This window comes from Malus sylvestris, chromosome 1 (genome assembly GCF_916048215.2).
Source record: "Malus sylvestris chromosome 1, drMalSylv7.2, whole genome shotgun sequence".
In the NCBI taxonomy this organism is placed as follows: domain Eukaryota; kingdom Viridiplantae; phylum Streptophyta; class Magnoliopsida; order Rosales; family Rosaceae; genus Malus; species Malus sylvestris.
Window position 1 is genome coordinate 17078265 of NC_062260.1, and position 19986 is coordinate 17098250.

At 34.9% G+C, this 19986-nt stretch overlaps 1 protein-coding gene across 1 annotated transcript; it reads right to left on the minus strand.

Annotated features, from left to right (window-relative positions):
* Positions 1-9601: 9601 nt before the first annotated feature.
* Positions 9602-11613, minus strand: LOC126603795 (AAA-ATPase At2g46620-like). Its single transcript, XM_050270791.1, has one exon. It carries the CDS (start codon positions 11315-11317, stop codon positions 9875-9877), a length of 1443 nt encoding a protein of 480 aa, XP_050126748.1. The 5' UTR covers positions 11318-11613; the 3' UTR covers positions 9602-9874.
* Between the last annotated feature and the right edge of the window lie 8373 nt (positions 11614-19986).

Below are 19986 nucleotides of genomic sequence, written 5' to 3' on the forward strand. Positions count from 1 at the left end.
TATTTTTTTTAAACATAAGTGATACAGTTTCATTACCAAGAATAATTAATTGCAAGAGTGTTAGATGGGTACATATTATCCAACGACTAATTTCTTGATCTGGAAATAATTTGCACAAAACACAAATAATTTTAAACCCGTATTGAGCTACCACTCAAATCACACCACTAAAACTAAGAGTCCAGAAGCAAATATGTCCCAAGGCAAAAATGTCAAACATTATTGCAACGACTTATGGTATATGACTTTACCAGCGAAAATTGTAGAGTAGGTTTTGGGTTTGTTCCTAATGGGAAGAGATCATCTCCGGATCTATCCAACCAAATCCTAGGAATCCGGAGGTTTGGACCCTTGAAATTTGATTCAACGGCTACAAACAGAGGGTCATTCTAAAAGTTATAATAATTGTAACCGTTGGATCAAATTTGAAAAATCCGGATCTTCGGATCCTTAGAATTTGGTAGGAGAGATCCGAATGGGATCTCTTCCCGTTCCTAATGTAATGTGAAAAGACAATCCAATGTGGACGTCGGCTCCTTAATCGCATCTTTGGATGAAAGAACTTATATAGAATAGCTTCACATAGATCGTGACGTTGCTATTCAATAATATAATTTTATATGTAATAATATCTTTACATAACATTATATTATTGGACTAAAAAATTATAATAATTGTGAACTTATTTTACGTAAGTTGTTATCTCTACTTTGCGTGATACAGAGGGGGCATTGAAGGAAAGCGAAAGGTGCGGTCGCATAGAGTCCCAAATTTGAAGGGCCCCCAAAATTTTTGTCATCTAATATTACGTAATAAGTTCTATATTAAAAAAAAAAAATTGTTAGTACTTTAAAATCTCTTTGCGCACCTCTTATAAGAGTAAATTTTTTTCCTTTCTAAGTATAGAAATTTGGAGTACAATGATATATTTTGCATGCTGGTAATAACACCCAAAAAACGATATATATAATAATATTATATGTTCAAGTGAAACTTCAAAGTTAGAGTTTTTGGTTCTTTTTTTGTTTTTCATGTTTGGTTGTTTAATTAAGAATGAACTGCTTTTGATTATTTTAGTGAAGGTTATGTTTGTAACTCTTTTTACTTATAATTAATGACATGTGTAGACTAGCATTCAATGAGTGTTAAAAGTTGTTTTGATTTAAATGATTGTTTTCTAATATCAATACATTATTTATAAAAATAAATAAAAACTAAAAAAAACTATCTCAAGGAGGAATCATTTTTCAAATTTTGTATAAAGCTTCTGAAATCTTAAAGACGGCTATATATAAACAAAAAGTTTATACTTGGTTCGGTTGGTTGGATCATTAAAGAGAAAGTCCCTATGCAGTCAGATAATCAAATGTGGATCTTTGGTAGTAGGTAGCATGGACCATATTTGGGCCCTGCCTCCAAGGCATGGCTTAAGGCATCATTCATGTTGTAAATATGGCTTTGGAGATGGGTTTACATTCTTTTGATTGTGTGATTGCTTTGACAGTGCATTTTACTTTTTAATAGATCGTGTCAAGTGGTTTGATGTTTATCCGTTGATTGGTCTAACTCTTACACCATTCTATCTTTTATGTAAATTCAAATGTCTCATATCTATCGCAAAGATAATAAGATGATTGATTGTTTAGCAAACTTCGGAATTCAACATGTTAAGGTTCATTGGTGAAATTTTTGCCCTCCGCGTGTTACTACAATTTTTGCTTATGCTTGTGGGAAACATAAACTAACTTTATCAAATAGAATAATGACACGTGGATTGTATGCTCGCTATGACAATTTTGCCCTTAGCATCATGAGCAGACCACAAACCAGCTCAAAGAATGTGACATTTGTCTGCCCTCCATGACGGACGGTGTGAAAGACCTTTATTTAAAAAAATACTTATATGTTAAGTGGCGCGATTAATTTCATTTAGCTTTGTATTATTATCCATTTAATGTTAGGAAAACTAATGAAAAATGCTTGAAAACTTTGAGTTTTAACGAAAATGACAAAATAAAGGATAAAATGAATAGTACTAGGATTGACATTTTAGTGTAAAAATATGGTTTTTCGTTAAAATGAACAGTATCGGGAGCTTTTCGTTAAAGTTCCCTTAATCTTTTCAATTGATAATTTGTCAATTATTTTTATTTAATTTCCTACTCTAATTAATTGATCATTGGGATCCAATTAGGTGAAATGATTTATACGGTAGTATTTTTACTTTTTATTTGGTCTTATATTACATATTATTAAAAGTAAATAACACAAAACTATTTCAACTATGAGTTGAACCGCAATCTCATACCTTATATTTTAAACGGTTTGATAACTAGTACATGAGAGTTTGATATTTTCTCAAACTATTTTATAGTATCCAAATTATGTTGATTTGATAAAAATATGGAATTAATTTTTAATGATCATCCTATTTATATATGTATATGCTTGATCTAAGCCAAGCTGTTTTTCAAACTATATATATTGTATAGGGTGAAGTGTCGATTTAGTCCATGAATTATCACCTCAATGAAAATTAGGTCTATGAATTATTTTTTTGGTAAAATAAGTTCCTAAATTCATTAAAAATTGCTAATTTCATTCCTAATATTATATTCAAAGCTCTTTTATCAATTTTTTCGTCAATTTAAGTCACTTGACATACTTTAGAGTGTTATACCGTTATTTTCTTGCCTATAAGCCCTTAACACTTCATATGGTTGCGAATCTAACGTCCAATTTACCATCCGAAGTTTAACTTACACTATTTCTTATGACAAACTATCAATTTACCCTCCAAAGTTAACTTTATACACTATTTCATTATGAAAAACTACCAATTTACCCTCCAATGTGTCTTGCCTGCAAATAATATGACTTAAATTGATGAAAAATTGAATATAGTAGCTTCGAATATAATATTAGGGATGTAATTGGCAAATTTTTATAATTTAATAACTGATTTTTCTGAAAAAAATAGTTTAACGACCTAATTTTCACTGAGGTGATAATTCATGTACTAAATTGTCAGTTCACCTTATTATATATTTTGTATAGCTATTATATTTATATATTGTTTTAACTATCTCAAAGAGGAGTAAGGATCCTCTTCGAATCTGTCTCCTCTGGGTTCTGTGGACCAAGTTATCTTGGTCGTTTGATACAAATAATGCAGTCAGAATCTTGAAAATTGAAAAAAGGGAAGAATTCTTAGGTCTCACACAGTGGGAATTCATCGAAGCATCCGAGTCGACTCAAAGGAAAACCACCACCACCGCTCCACTCCGAACAAACGGATAACGACGGGCCTGCTGGTGGCGGATCTGATCCCTGCCACTGTCATCGCCGGTGGCAGCGAGAGGAAGACAGGCCTGCTGGCCATGAGGACGAAGGTTACAAAATCGGCGTTGACGAGTAGAAAGCCCAAGGGTCTGGAGGATCGGGAGTAAATTGATCCAGAGAGCATCCTTACCCCAAAGAAAGCAGCATGTTGGTATCAAATATTATACAAAGCTTATATACAACTGTAAAAGGATATCTTCACTTGTCTACTAATTAAAGCTATTTATATTCAAGAGGTTTCTTACAAGGGAAAATGACCAGGTTATTTTAGATCAAACCAAATGACTTATTTATTGAGTGGTGTTAAATTAGTGATTCTAATTCAATTAGGATTAGAATTGACGTCATGCATTTAGTGATATCTTACTCTTGTGAATAGGAGTTGCTCAAAGGGGATTCTTGTGTTTGTAATTCAGAGCAATGTTTAAGGGAATTCGGGCAGACCATTAGGAATATTAATTTTATTAAATTTCGCGAAGTGCTATATAATTGTTGGTCTCATTGATTGATAAACGTGGTTGGATGTTATTGTATTAATTATTGCTTCAGTTGGATGTTTATTGGTTATTGATTATGGCATGCATATATCAGGTGAAATTCATATCATGCATTGCAATAATGAGAGGCATAAGTCGTGTGAGTTACATGGGTTTGTGTCATGATGAAATTGGAATAGTTTGGTGTACTGGAAATACTGGATCCAACCCAGAGACCAGGCTTTCTAGTAAGCATAATTGATCGGCTGTAAAGGCGATCTTTATGTGAGGGATGGCTTGACGACCAAGAGATGTACATTGTCTTTTGAGATAACAATGATAGGTGCACGAATATGTTATGGGTGGTAATTCATATAACAAGACACTCGAGGCCAAAGCACGGTAAAGCCTATGTGTTTTAGAGTATGTATTAATGAGAACAGAGGTGGGAATGAGGGAATATTCATGTATCATCATTGAACCATATTGTTTCTAATTGATCATGATTGAAATATATGATTAGATGACACTTAATTTAGTATTGTCAATTTATTGTGGTAAATGATATGTCTATACTGACCTGCTGAAGCTCACCCCTCATTGCTTATGCAGGTTTACGAACTAAACAATCAGAAAGGTGGGCGGAATGAGATCAGATTAGATACAAAGCTAGCAGTTTATTAATTTATTTTTTTAGCCTTGTAAAGAATTATGAGTTTTTTTTATAAGAATAATTTTATTTTCATCCCCTTTCATTTTTTTATTTTTTTATTTTTTTTAATTTGTAGCTTTTGTTCTTGGGGTTTCTACTGACTTTGGGTCCGGGTGTGCAGACCGTGGCACCCGTTTGTCTTATGAGTATTGGACTTTTGGGTCATCAATGCATCAAGAGTGTTTCGGGCCCATGATATCTCTTGTTATCGGGACATACTTGGCTAAATGGTGGCAATAAATCGACTATTCAGAGTCTCATCTTTGAGTGTTTGGCACACCTTCGCTCTTACCAGCATGAACCTTCATGACTACTTACTAGAAAAATTGCGAAGAATGGTCTACACCATCACCAGCAGAACGTTAAGATCTGCCTAGTATGGCCTGCAACCTCTCAACCCTGTCACCTGTTAGGGTTTATGTTATATATAGCCAAGTTAAATAAGAAAAAACGATAATTGCCACTTACTACTCATAACTCTCTCAAGTTCTTATTTCTCTCGAACCACTTTTATGACTCAGGCATTAGAGGCCCTTTGGCGGATACCCTCCCTTCTTTTCTAGGTGTTCGTCAATTAGGCTAATAGTGTTTCTTGTTTGTAGGTGAAATTTCATCAATTCAACTACGTACGAAATTTGCATCTACAATGATCTTTTAGGGCTACTGAACATTCACTTCTTTTAAGAGTTGCTTTAATGAATTTCTCACCTTATAGATCTAAGTTTCGTTGTTGCCTTGTTGGTTTGAGTAGAGGTCATCCTTTCTACCTCTTCCATTTCATTTTATGTTTCCATGTACCCTAACTTATTGTACCTTTTTATTTTATTTTGTGTTGATCAATATATTCACAATGTCTTCGTGTGATAGCAATGTTGAGGTGAATTTTGACATTACTGTTTAATTTGTTTTTGGAATTAACTTGCCTCCTCAATGTTTCTCCTCAATTCATTTCGTGATTGATTCACGAAACTCAGGATTTATGAGCGGAACGGTTATAATTCACATTCTAAAGGTCACCTATACTAAAAACCAATAAAATATGAGATCATTTAGTCATCAAACTGTACAAAAACAGATGGACGACTTCGGGAAAATCATTATGAACTGTCTATCTATTTGTTACAGTTAACTGATTAAATGATCTTAGTTTTGATTAATTTTCTTATAGAGATGATCTCTACAAAGTGCTTTATAATATAAGCAATTCCAACCATTAAAATGAAGTTTTGTGAGTCGAACATGAAGCAATTTGAGAAGGAATCAAGCCAAGCTTATCTCTTTTTAAAATAAATTTCTCATAAGAATATGTATGCCCCAAGCTCAAGGCAGTGTTGGTTGGTATAGGAAATATGTGCTCCCCATCAAACATGCTTTCTATTAAAAACTTCCTTTTTGTTTCTTTCTTTATGATGGCAAAGTAGAAGTTTGTTGGACTAGCCCCGTCTATCCATCAGTTCCAAAACAGCATCAGACAATCATGAGTTAGGTTGCGGGTAGCAACTCTCCAAAAAAAAAAAAAAAAAAAAAAATAGGGAGATTAGGTTGCCTAACATATATCATATAACCCTTGCTTAGCTTTGCCTTTCATTATATCCCAACCACCGCCCATGCTTCAACAATAATTATCAATTTTTACTTATAATCGTAAGAGTTTAGTTTTCTTTTGTCAATGAAAAAGAGAGATTCACATTAAAAAAAAAGTAGCATATATCGTTCTAAGAGTTATATGATTATCAATCATAAGGTAAGAGCTGAACAAATGGAAAAGCTTGTGCAAATAGTTTATGATCGATGCCTAATCATAACTTTTTATTTGTCTAATGCTACAGAACTTTCATTTAACAATACCATTGTAAAATTTATCGAACAACTTCGAATTTATGTTATTAGATTATGAATGAGAATCATTAAAGCTAAATTTATGTTTGCCTATTACTATATATCTTGTTGATTAGAATAGCACAAACAAACTTTTCGTGTAATGGATAGTCTTGTTAGTGTCTAACTATAAAGATTGGGTGAAACATTCATTTTCACTTTTTACACACGCTTTCTAATTTTTTGTCTTTAGATCGAATTAATTAGATGATCAAATTATAGAAAATAACAGAAAGTGTGTGAGAGATAAAAAAAAAAATGTGAGAAGTTAAAAAAAAAAAAGTGTGAATAAATCACCCTACAACTTTTATTGATTCCTAAGAGAAATTATTACCATATACTTACATGATTATGTCCAAATAGTTTCAAAAAGCTCTTTTAATTGGGTGTTGTGAGACAGTGTCCACGTGGCAAAAGGAATAGGGTTGATCATGCTTTCTGGTTGGTGGGGGGGGGGGGTGGGGAAGAGACAGATTCTCTGCCCTTCCACGTGCCCTCCAATATCCTTCTTTTTGTGTAATTACGGTTAAGTCACGTTAATATTTTATATTATTATTTTTTTATTATCTTATTATCTTTATAAAAAAAAATATAAAATGTTGACGTGGTTTAACCATGACCATACAAAACAGAAAAACACGGAAAGTAGGAGGGCAGAAAAACGGCCTCCGTCTGAGGGAATAGGCAGTTTAATCCACGTCCATATCAGACATACCCCCAAGGAGGCACCCAACTAAAAAAAAAAATTCATGATAAAGGAACCAGCTGAACTGACTCGCAACATACCAGCTACAATTGCAATACATATAGTATAACAAAAACAATTCAATCCTGAAAAAAAAAAAAGGAGACTTTGAATGCGGTCCTTATTTATGAATATTCTTTGATTGAAACCTTGTTGGTTTTTTATTTTTGATCGAGGTCCCTGAAATTAATGTGATAATTTATTTCTTTGTACATTACTATATTTTTAAAATTATAAATTAGAAATTTTAGTTGTTTATATAAATGAGATTTTAAATTAAAAAAAAAACATAATTTGTGGGATTAAAAATATTAAAAATATAAATATACTATTGTGTGTGTGTGTGTGTGTACATGGGTACATTCATCAAAATTAACCAAAAAATTTATTGTATCAAAACATGGGTACATTCTTTAAAAATCAACAAAAAAATAAAGATATTAGGCTTAATAACATTAGTAAATTTCTTCGATTAAACTTGACATGGATACATTTTAAAATCAAAGAAAAAAGAATGTACCCATATAAGTTTAAAAATGGATTAGAAAAAAATTGAATAGATTTTATGGAAAAAAAGGGTACATTTTACATATAACAAATTGGTATATTTAAGAAGGAAAAATTAGGTTCTCATCCTTCCTTTTACTACTCAATTGATTAAAATCCTATTCATTTTTAATTTTTGATCAAGGTTCTTGGTATTATTAAATCATTAATTATTTCAATAATTAAATATTTTTTATTTCTAAATATATTCATGTAATGTTAAAAATGTTACAATTAGTATATTTATATTTATGACTAAATTTTTTATCATATATTTTTAGTTTTAGTTTGTATCCATTTTTAATTTGTAATTTTTTTTAATTTGTACCAATTTTCTTTTCAATTTTAATTTGTACCCATATATTAATTTCTTTTTGTGCCCATATTTTTTAAAGTTTATTTGTATTTGTACCCATTTTTTTTTTACTTGTACTTTTTATTTTGCTAAATGTACCCATGCTAATTATATGTACCCATTCATGTAAAACTTTTTAATCTTAAAATGTACTCATTCTTAAATATACAAATTTGTTATATGTAAAATGTACCATTTTTTTAATATAAAATCTATTCAATTTTTTTCTAATCCATTTTTAAACTTATGTGGGTACATTCTTTTTTCTTTGATTTTAAAATGTATCTATGTCAAGTTTAACCGAAGAAATTTACTAATGTTATTAAGCCTAATATCTTTTTTTTTTTTGTGATTTTGAAGAATGTACCCATGTTTTGATTTTTTTGGTTAATTTTGATGAATGTACCCATGTTTACACACACACACACAATAGTAGATTATATTTTAATATTTTTAATCCCACAAATTATGTTTTTTTATTTAAAATCTCATTTATATAAACAACTAAAATTTCTAATTTTTAATTTAAAAAAAATAGTAACGTACATAGAAATAAATTATCACATTAATTTTAGGGATCTCAATCAAAATTTAAAAACTAACAAGGTTTCAATCAAAGAATATTCATGACTAAAGACCGCATCCAAAGTCTCCCAATATCTTATCTATTACTACTCATATTCATCAGACACCTTTGTGTGTCTAAAATCATATGGTTGGGGTAGAATATATAAAAACCACTTAAAATAACCATTTGTCCAGACAAAAATTGCCCCAATAAATTCACAATTTCCAACATTACAAATTTGCAGCCACTTATCGGTGATTTGAAGCATCATATCTTCAAAAATTGACAAGCAAACGCGTATTAGCTACGATTATTTAAGGAGGAAAAAACGCAGCCAATTAATTTTGGCTCATCCTGCGGGTAAAGACAAAAACGACATGAAAAGGAAGGCAGGATGAAAAAATCATGACCAATGAAGAGAGCAGGAAAATGTGGGCGCCGCGGTTGCACAGGTTTTTAAATTAGCAAATAATAGCTGATTCATCTATCCACTCATCGAAGCGCGTTTACCAATCTATAATCGGAATTAGAGAAAATAATAACTGATTCATATTATAATCGTTGAGATCAAATGTTGGAGAATATGATTTCACATCAGTCATATAAGAAAATAATATATAATTAATATATTAGAAACGTTACTTATTGCAAAAAAAATTTATAGCTCAAATAGTTAAGAGTATCATTTATCCACTCATCAAAGGTCAAGTACGCAATTCGAACATGCTCGTCAGCCCACTCAAGTGGCCGCAGGCCGAATGACCTCCATCAATGCCTTCAAATTGCCAATGAGTGGGTTCGATTCATGCCAAATAAGCAAATTTAACATAATAGATAGACCAAATTCAAGAAAACAGAGCAAATATTGAGTTCCAAGGTGCAAAATAGTGATTTTTTTGTTTCAAGGGAAAAACGAGGTTAAACTTGAGTTACAGGAGGTATAGCAAAGAGGTATTAACAAAAATCAGAGCATAAAAAGGGAACAAAAGAAGGAATCACATTCCCAATTGTCAATCAATCTATCCACAAAGCATCCAATCCTAACTAACAAATATATCTAAATTATCAAATCAAATTACAAATTGGTTTCCCTATTCAATTATATGCTGTATGCTAACGCATTTTCTCTGTTTTTCAAGAGACTAAAACGACAGCGTTTCCTTTTGGAGCAAAAGAAAAACGACAATGTTCCCCCAATCACATTTCACCACGTAATGCCCCCCCGTACATTTCACTTTTCCCAGCCGTCCGATCAACCTTCGGTGTGCGGCGAACCCTCATCGAACGACTGAGAATGAGAGGAGTGCCTGCTGCTTTTCATCCTCAAGAACCCGTACAACTTCCTAATATCCCTAACCGCAGGAACACCGCCTTCCCCACAAAACATCCCGCCGGGTTCACCCGATTCGCACTTTCTCGACCCGACATCAAACCCAACCCGCCTTCCGCACACTCCCGCGCCCCTCCTATCGCCGTCCGTCTGGAGAGCCGTGATGACCGATTTAATCGCCCGACTCGGCGAGTTCCGGTTCGCGATCATCAACTCGCCGATCTCTGCCGGACTCAAACTCGACCCGCTCAGGAAAATCTCCTCCACCTGCGAGAAGAGCTTGTGCTCCTTCACCCCGAGATAACTCGTCGCGAGATGTTTGAATGCTCCGAAATCGCAGAGCGGAAAGTGGATGTGGACGTCGATCCGACCCGGTCGGAGGAAGGCCGGGTCAACGTGGTCCTTCGAATTCATCGTGAACACCATGACTCTCTCCTCGGCGCAGCACGAATTCAGCAGCCCGTCCATGAAATTCGATATACCCGAAAAGCTCAGACCCGCGGGTTTCTCGGCTAAATATCGGTCCAAATCCTCGATTACAATGACCGATTTTTTCGTCGTCTGCAACAGAAGAATCTTCAGCTCCGAATCGTCTTTGACCCGCGAGAGGTCCAGATCGTACACGTCGTACCCGAGGAAATTGGCCATGGCGGCGACGAAGCTCGATTTTCCTGTACCCGACGGCCCGTATAGCAGAAAGCTCCGTTTCCAGACCCGACCTAGTCGGTGATAGTACTGTTTCGCCTTGAGAAATGACTCCAAATCTGATTTGACTTTCGATTTGAGATCGGACTCCATTGATATGGTCTCGAAGGTCGACGGGTGAGTGAAGGGGACTGGCTTCCACGCTCTGTCCGGCGCGTCGACGTTCATGTAAAGCTTCAACTCCCGTTTCTTCTGCTCGAGCTCGTCAGCGACGACGTGGATGTGCTGCAAATACGGCCGCAGAATCCGCCGCTTATCAGCTTTCCGAACCTTCAACACCAAGTTCCTACTCCTGCCGCCGCCCTCTGCTTGCCAAATCACCTTAGCACCGAGGAAATTGTCCTCGATGATCTGATTGGGGTCGAGCTGGAGAACAATTTCGTTGGGTTTTTTTCCGGTGACGAGATTGGTGAAGTCTGAATCTTCAACAGAGGTGAGCGAGTTGAGATAGTCGGTGACTCGGCCGTAGAGCTGATTCTCCTGCATGCTCTCGTTGTATTCGGGGACTTTGAACGATTGGTAGACATGGAAGCAATCCTCGAACCGCCGCCACCATTTTTTCACGATGTAAACCAGCCCAGTTCTGTACAGCGCCACGCGGATTGCTACAAATATACAGATTGTTACAACTACAAGAAAGATTGGACTGGAAAGAATCATAATTTGGATATTTGGGGAAAAACCCAATTCGATTTCCCCAAAAAGTCGTGGAATTTGGTGATTAGAGATGGGATTTTTTAGGTGGAAAGGGGATTTTGATGGGTCTCTTACTTCTTTTCGAAGGGAAAATCATGGCGGGGTTGGGTACGAGTGCAGGAGTTGGATGTTGGAAAATAAGAAGAAGAAGATGAGAAAATTGAAAAAAAATGAGAAAATGATTTATAGATAAGAGAGAAATCAGAGGGAGGAGGAGCCTACGAGGACTGAATTTTGAAGTGAGTATTTAATTAGGAGACGGCTCCTCGCCGGCAAGTTTCGATGGGGTCAAAAGCCAAGAGCGAAGCAAATTAAGCCAAGTTAAAGGCAAAAGCTGTGTTATGTTTGAATTTTGGATTTTATAAAATAAAAATAAAATAAAAATTTTCACTAAAAATAATAAATAAATAGATGGAATATTGAGATTTTAATTTAATTTTAATTTTTTTCTTTTATTTCTCCGTCATTTGTTAGCTGCTGTCCAGCCCATTGCTGATGTGTTTTATGGCCCTTTTTTTATTAGCTTAATGTGACTTTTTTGTTTATTTATTTATTCATTTATTTTAAATTTGTTTTTTAATACAAATTTGATTTTTATCTCAAAACACACACACACACACACACAAATTTGATTTAAAATTTTCATTTTTGTAATAATGTGCGGGTGTGGATCTCTCTCGTCTCTACCATGTATTTAGTACCAGCAATGAAACCACAATCTGTCTCTATTATAATAGCCTATTGCCACACACGTGTTTTTATATTGTTTTAATTTTATTAATTTTGGATTTTCTTGTTTTTTATTAAAATATATTTTAAAAATAATGCACTTACTAACCACCTTATATGTTTGTTTTTAATTTTATTTTTTTTGAAATTTTACTGGGAGATGGATAATTTGGGTATTATAAAAGCTTTATCTTTTGTACCTTCTTCCTTTATATATATAGATATAGAGAATAACTTTTATTAGTCCACAAATTTATTAAATTCCAACTCAGACTATGTACTGAATAATACAACATCTTATTCGGATTCGATTTGTAATTAAAAAAATGATTTGAGATGCTAATCACCCCTAAAGAAAAAGTCTTAATGATAATATAATGATTTTTCTCATCTTCTAGGAAAATTGATTGGATTAATTAGTCTTTATTTTTAATTTTGATTTGTGTATAATTGTCGCATATCTCTTTCTCACTTCTTTCCTTTCTTATCTCTCATTTCATACTCATCTTTACTTGAAAAGGAGAGACATTATTGCTGCTTACCCAAGTTTTCAACCAACAATGCATTCAATTAATAAATGGTAATTTTAGTAAATAACTATAAAAATCGAAACATTTCGGAATGTATTTTTATTGGAATAAGTTTCGAAAAATTTGAAACGGAAATTTGTAATCTATAAAGGCATGCCAGTTTCATTCTAAGTTTTCAAATGTATTTGGATTCAGAAATTCCCAGGTTTCGATTGAAAATTTTAATGGTGAAATCGAACTGCATTCCAATTTGCAGCCACAACCCTAAAGCCATGCGATGCAAACTCTTAGTGGGTAATAACAGGGCAATCCTCGTTGTTCAACATAAAACGACAAAAGAGATATTTTAGTACTCCATAGTAGCGAGCAATGTATCACGCTGCTTTTTATCTACATAAACAAAGAAATGGAAAATCAAAATCTAACGGCTAAAGATATTTTAGTAATACAAAGTTCACATTTTTTTTAAATTTTTTATATTTTTGTAAAAAATCAAATCTAACAGCTAAATCACATGTAGCTTTTAGTGTTACGTAGTATTGAAACCATGCCCCAAACCCAAAGTGCATTCAAATTTATGGTATATATATACATATATGTATATGTATATATATTCGTATATTCTTTTATTGTTCTTTTACCAGCTAACCACATTATCTAACATACTTATGCCACCTTTGAATTTTGTTTTTTTGGGTTAATCGATTCGTACTATGCAAAGCAACAGCCAAGTGTCCGTCGATAGCTACTTGTAATGTGTATGTGACGTACCAAGTCACCAACAAACAAACAAGTATCTAACTGCTAATGGTCGTCAACTGGCCCTAATTTTCTCTCCATATGGAAGGGCAAACCAATTAGCCGACTAGCTTGCCTTCACGAGTTTTTTTTCGATTTGATGGCTTTATTATTTTCAACGCCAAAAAATTCCATCAGCTTTGAAATTCTTACGTGTACGTTGTCTAAGTGACAGATTCAAACAAAACAATGACACACAAAAAGGTATCTTCTTTTAAGTTCTACGCACCTCCCTACTCTTGCAATTTCAACTTTCAGAGTCGAACGAGCGTCAGCACTTATACTTACCCACTTTGAAGCGTTCCAAAAGCCAACTTAGCCCAACTTTCCTGTTCATTTTGCCTAATTTTTCTTCTTCTTCTTCTTTTTCTTTTTCTTCTTCTTATATATATATATATATATATATATATATATATATATATATATATTGAGCTTCAGTTGAAGAATCTCATAATCTTATTTGAGAGGCACCTTTGCAGGGACTATGTCAATTGTATTTTAACGATCTATCAATCTCTCTTTTAAGTATTCTCTAAAATATTGTCTTTAAAAATCACCTAACTCAAAAACCAAAGAAATGATTTTTATAGAGTGATTTATATAATGATCCGGGACTTGGCTATTCAATGACGAGTAGGAGTTGGTACTACTCTTTGTGGCCGATTCACATCACTTTTTGCTTATGATCGGAACTAATCATTTTATCAGTACTATAAGGATAATCATTGCAAAACAATCAATTCAAACTAAAATTGTTTAGTTAATCAATTATAGTAAGTAGATAATGTAAAACTCATTGTGAATATCAATTGCTTACCTTTTAGATCTTGCTTCTCAAGTCAAGTTACTTTGCATGCATGTTATTGTTTAATCCTAATAGAGTAAGAATCTTAGAATCTTGGAATCCTAATTCAGTAAGACAAATATATTGTGTCATATTGTGTTAGAATCATAGAATCGTAAATATAAAGTTATGTGAATTGATGTGAAGAGTTTTGAGTAGAACGTCTTACTCATTCTTTTGAGTAGCAAAGTAGAGTATTGTTCCAGTATATTCTATTAGATATAGGTGGTGTTTGGCTTATTTTTTTTTTCTTAAGGGATACTTTAATTAACACAATTTTCCCATAATTTTATTTATATATTTGACCCCAACATGACCAAAATCAAAAGCCAGTGCAAGTTTTACGACTCGTGAAAATCATTATGACGGCAAACCCTAAAAGAACTCCTATTGGCGGGATGCTGTTGAAATACTTGCTGGTATGGTGTTCTCATTTCTCCTTACGTAAAGAAAAACTCCTCCTTGAGCTTTTTATGCGTGAAAATGTTCAAGGATTAATATTTTTAATTGAGTTTGATCACGGTCCCTCTTGTCATTTGACACTATAAGGAAAAACAAATCATTACGACAAAAATTTGACTCTACCTTGTTTGTTTTATGACGTTTGAGAACGAATTTTAAGCTGGTATTCCACACGGCACATCTTCGGTTAAATTCTTGATGCTCATGAATCACACGATGGTGCCCAGGAGGGGTTGATATGTCTCTGTGAGTCTTTTCAATCCAAAAAAAAATGGACTGTCGTGGCGAAACATCAATTTTTCTCTTCTGTTTTTTTTAAAGAAAAAAGAGAAATAAAAAACTATTTACATAACTCCACGAGCTCGACACCATATAGTAAAATAATTCTAACAGTGTATTACTTTTTTGGGTAAATTACACAAAACTACCTCAATTATGGGTCGAACCACAATCTCATATCTCATATTTTAAAAATTACAATGTCATACCTCATCTTACGAATTTGTTACAATGTCATACCTCCGTCAAATTTTTGGTCAATTTATCTGTTAAATGCTGACGTAGCTTGAGTCGGAGCCCACTCCCTAATCCAACTAGAATAAAAAATTAATTAAACATTTTTACAAAAGAAAAAGTGGAACCCACCCTTACAAACCCATTCCCCTCACCTTCTTCCCCAGCTTACATGTCCCCCAACCTCCCTCATTCACCACCAAAACTAGAACCATTTCCCCATCGGCGTCCTCTCCTCCATCTCCGCCACCAAGTTTTCATCAACCCGCCCAACTTAAAATATTAAAAAAGGGCACCTCCTTCTTCTCAAGCAAGTAGCCGCACACGTCAATTCCGTCAAGGACCTTCGTGAGCACCACCCCAAAAACCCTCGCTTGCAATCTGAAACCATTTGTCCCAAAAACCCTCGCTTGCAATCTGAAACCATTTGTAGGATTTGGGTATTTCAAGGACCTTCTTGAGGCTTGTGGAAGGTGAGGACGGGCAGAGGAAGAATATAAAATCTGACAACGGCAAGAAGAGGCAGAATTCGTGTCACATACCGGCCCGGGGTGCGCCATATCCCGGGCCCGCTCCACCACCGTAGCACGATATTGTCCGCTTTGGGCCCCGACCACACCCTCACGGTTTTGTTTCTGGGAACTCACATGAGAACTTCCCAGTGGGTCACCCATCATGGGATTGCTCTCTCGTGAACTCGCTTAACTTCGGAGTTCCGATGGAACCCGAAGCCAGTGAGCTCCCAAAAGGCCTCGTGCTAGGTAGGGATGAAAATATACATATAAGGATCACTCCTCTGGGTGATGTGGGATCTTACAATCCACCCCCTAGGGGCCCGACGACCTCGTCGGCACACCACGGCCAAGGTTAGGCTTTGATACCAAATTGTCACATCTCAAGCCCGCTCCACCACCGTAGCACGATATTGTCCGCTTTGGGCCCCGATCACATCCTCACGGTTTTGTTTCTGGGAACTCACACAAGAACTTCCCAGTGGGTCACCCATCATGGGATTGCTCTTGCACGAACTCGCTTAACTTCGGAGTTCCAATGGAACCCGAAGCCAATGAGCTCCCAAAAGGCCTCGTGCTAGGTAGGGATGAGAATATACATATAAGGATCACTCCCCTGAGTGATGTGGGATCTTACAATTTGAGTTAGGATCTCGGGCCCGAAAAACTGATTTCGTTCAAGAGAATCTAGGCAAAAATCCACATTGGAAATTCCCCAAATTGAAATGCATATTATTGCAAACAATGGTAAACCCCATTTAATGAAAAACCATTTTTTTTTTCAAAATCAGAAACCAATTTCCAAGCTATCCTTTTGAAAGCAGAAAACCTTGGGAATTGAGATGCCTATAAAAAGGACCATGTCGTGGTAGAGCAGCACCTGTTCTAAGATTGCTGGAGAAGTGAAGGAGCGCCATTGGGAGGGAGGTGGAGCTGAGTTATGGTTTTGGAGTAAAAGGAGGAAGGGTGGGGGGAGATGGGTAGGATAGGAAGAAGGTGAGGGTTTGTAGGGGTGGGTCCCACATTTTAAAAATAAAAATATTTAAATGATTGTATTTTTAATTTTTTTAATCCAGTTGGATTAGGGACTGGGCTCATCCTTAAGTTACGTTAGCATTTAACAGAGAAATTGACAAAAAAAATGACAGAGGTACGATATTATAACAAATTCGTAAGATGATATATAATATTATAATTTTTAAAACATGAAGTATGAGATTGTGGTTCGACCTATAGTTAAAGTAGTTTTGTGTAATTTAGACCGACATGGCATATGACTAAGGGGATATATTATTTAGACCGACATATGCTTAAACAACTAAGCATGAGCTCTATTTTTCAAAGCTAGGAGTAGGGCCCGACTTGATAGAGCGTTGATTAGTGCATCTCATTGATTATCTTAATTAGACGCGGATTAGACACGGGTTTAGGTTAAGCAGATATTTGTTTGGCTCTCCCTTAAGAAGAACAGTCAAGACGTTGTTCATGGGGTACAAACAAGGCACAAGCTTTCAGCGCAAAAAATTGCAAACAACTATATCTTTACGGCATTTGGTTTTGAATGTAATTTGAATATCAATACTCCTTGTTTGTCAACTTCCTATACTTTTAAAGTTCCCTTTTTTTTTTGGTGGTAAACTATACTTTTTGTTTTACCTTATTTTTCAAACACAACTGTTCTCCTACTTTAGTTGTCGAATTATTGACCTATTTTTTGTGATTGTAATACAGACAATAGTACTGTGCATGACACGTAAGTCACTTTCATGTGACGGTTTGTCCTATAATTTATCTAGAAAATTTACCTTATAAGGGAATATAGGTCCGCATGATAAGTTATGCAAATACAAAGAATTTTCTCCACCTTCATGTATATATAACTTCCAGTACACACCAATACAAAACTCTTACATACAATGTTGTATAAGAGATATATTCAAATAGCGGGTACTATAGATAGTGTGATTTAGTCTTGAGTATTAGGTTGGAGATGGACTTTCGAAGCGTCTTGAACACTTGCATTATTGGACGAATTCATGAAAATTAATTAATTGAGCCGATATTAGTGTAGTTAGTTAATCACATACTCCACGAAAAACAAATCATGTGTTCTGAACTTGGCATCTTGTTATAATATATGCTGAAAGGGAGTGAAAGGGTGCAGATGGAGGGAGTAAGCTTGTCGCTTTCCAGTGGTTGTGGCTGTGGAATGATCACCTACTATCTGACCATTAGAATTTAGGAACAAAGAAACAGAAACAAGAAAGAAACAACATATAAATACAAATCAAAGATGATTTTATTTCTTGTATATTAAGTTTTAGGTTGTATATATACCTACCACGTATATGTAACGAGGAACACACAATTTGGTGGCTTACACTATGTTTGGAGGACAGAAATAAACTTGGAAAATGGATAAAAGTCAGAATTTATAAATTGACATGCACCAATTCCCTTGTTTGGATTTATAACATAGAAATTTAGAATTTCCGCGTGGAAAAAAAAAAACTTGGAATTTGGGGCCTCCAATTTCCAAGTTTAAATTCCATGTAAATAGGTGTTATTTCCCAATTTCTATGATTGAGAGTTTAAAACTAACAAATTCCGTTTTCAATTCCATTGTTCTTTTAAGTTAACCAAACAACAAAATTCACAAATTCTAGAAAATAAAATCCCTTCATTTCAATTTCTGTCATTTTAAAATTGCTTAGTAATCTTAAATTTCTTCATCCGAACATAGTGTTAAGGTTTCGTGCTGCAGCAATCACATTGTAGGCTTCATGAACGAACAACCATACGTGTTTTCTATGAGAAAAAAAATTCTATCACTACTATAAAACCATTTATTAGTGTTGCTATGATAACCACCAAGAAACGTATATTACTGTAGGATTTTAAGCAAAATTCGATAGAAAATAGATGCAGTGGCGGATATAATAAGCGACAGAATTGCCAGCGTCAGGAAATGAATTTTCCGACAGACAATACTCTAAAACCGACAGAAATTGTGTTGGATATAACCAACAGAGAATATATTAATAATGAATAAATAAGAGCATTTCTGTCGGCTAAAACCAACAGAAAATACTAAATCCGACAGAAGTCCTATCGATTTTAACCGACAGAGAATTTATTAATAAAATAAATAAAAACATTCTTGTCGGTTAAAACCTACAGAAAATATATTAATAATAAATTAAAAAAAATATATAAACAACCACTTTCTCCATATTCACTCTGTTTGTACCATACTTGACCAATCCCGAAATTACTGAGCACTGGTCAACGTTATACCGTCAAGGACCCAGAAGAGTTTCCCTACAACCAGGATGCCAATCACAGCGCGACACGTGTCGACATCAGAAGCCAATCATAGCGCGACACGTGTCAACATTAGAAGCCAATCACAACACGACACGTGTCAATGTCAGAATGAAACTAGAAACTCTCTTCTATAAATAGAGATCATTCTCTCACAATATTTCCTAATGTCATTTGTACTAAATCATTCATTAGTGCTCACTAAAGGAGAGCTTGAACTTATGTACTTGTGTAAACCCTTCACAATTAATGAGAACTCATCCACTCCGTGGACGTAGTCAATCTGGGTGAACCACGTACATCTTGTGTTTGCTTCCCTGTTCCTATCAATTTACTTACTTATCCACACTAGTGACCGGAGCAATTTAGCGAAGGTCACAAACTTAACACTTTCTGTTGTACCAAAGTCCTCGCTGATTTTGTGCATCAACATTTGGCGCCATTTGTGGGAACGACACTTATTCCTAGTCTCTTCATCTTTGTCAAGCTGGTTTCCACCATTCGTACACTCTCTTTTGACTAGGCATCCCTCTCTAACATGGGGAGCGAAGGAAGCCACAGCACACAGAATGACACCCCTCTTGCACTTAGTGCGAAGCAACGAAAGAAGAAAGGAAAAAAGGTTGCTCTTCAAGCTAAAGTTGATGAGCTAGAAGCTCAGAACAACAAGATAGCAATGAAGAATGAAGTCCTCTATGAGCAGTATGAGAAACTATTTGAGACGTTCCACGAAACTAGGCGTACTCAAACATGTGAGCTCGTTGCCCCTGTGGATATTAACCATCATCTGGGTGCCCCCCAACACGGAGGGTCACCTTCCTTCGATATGGGTATCCCTGATGAGGAGCGAGCTAATCATCAAAACATTGATCAACGTGAGACTTCTCTCAACCTAGATGCTTCGACCCGAAGCAGGAGAAG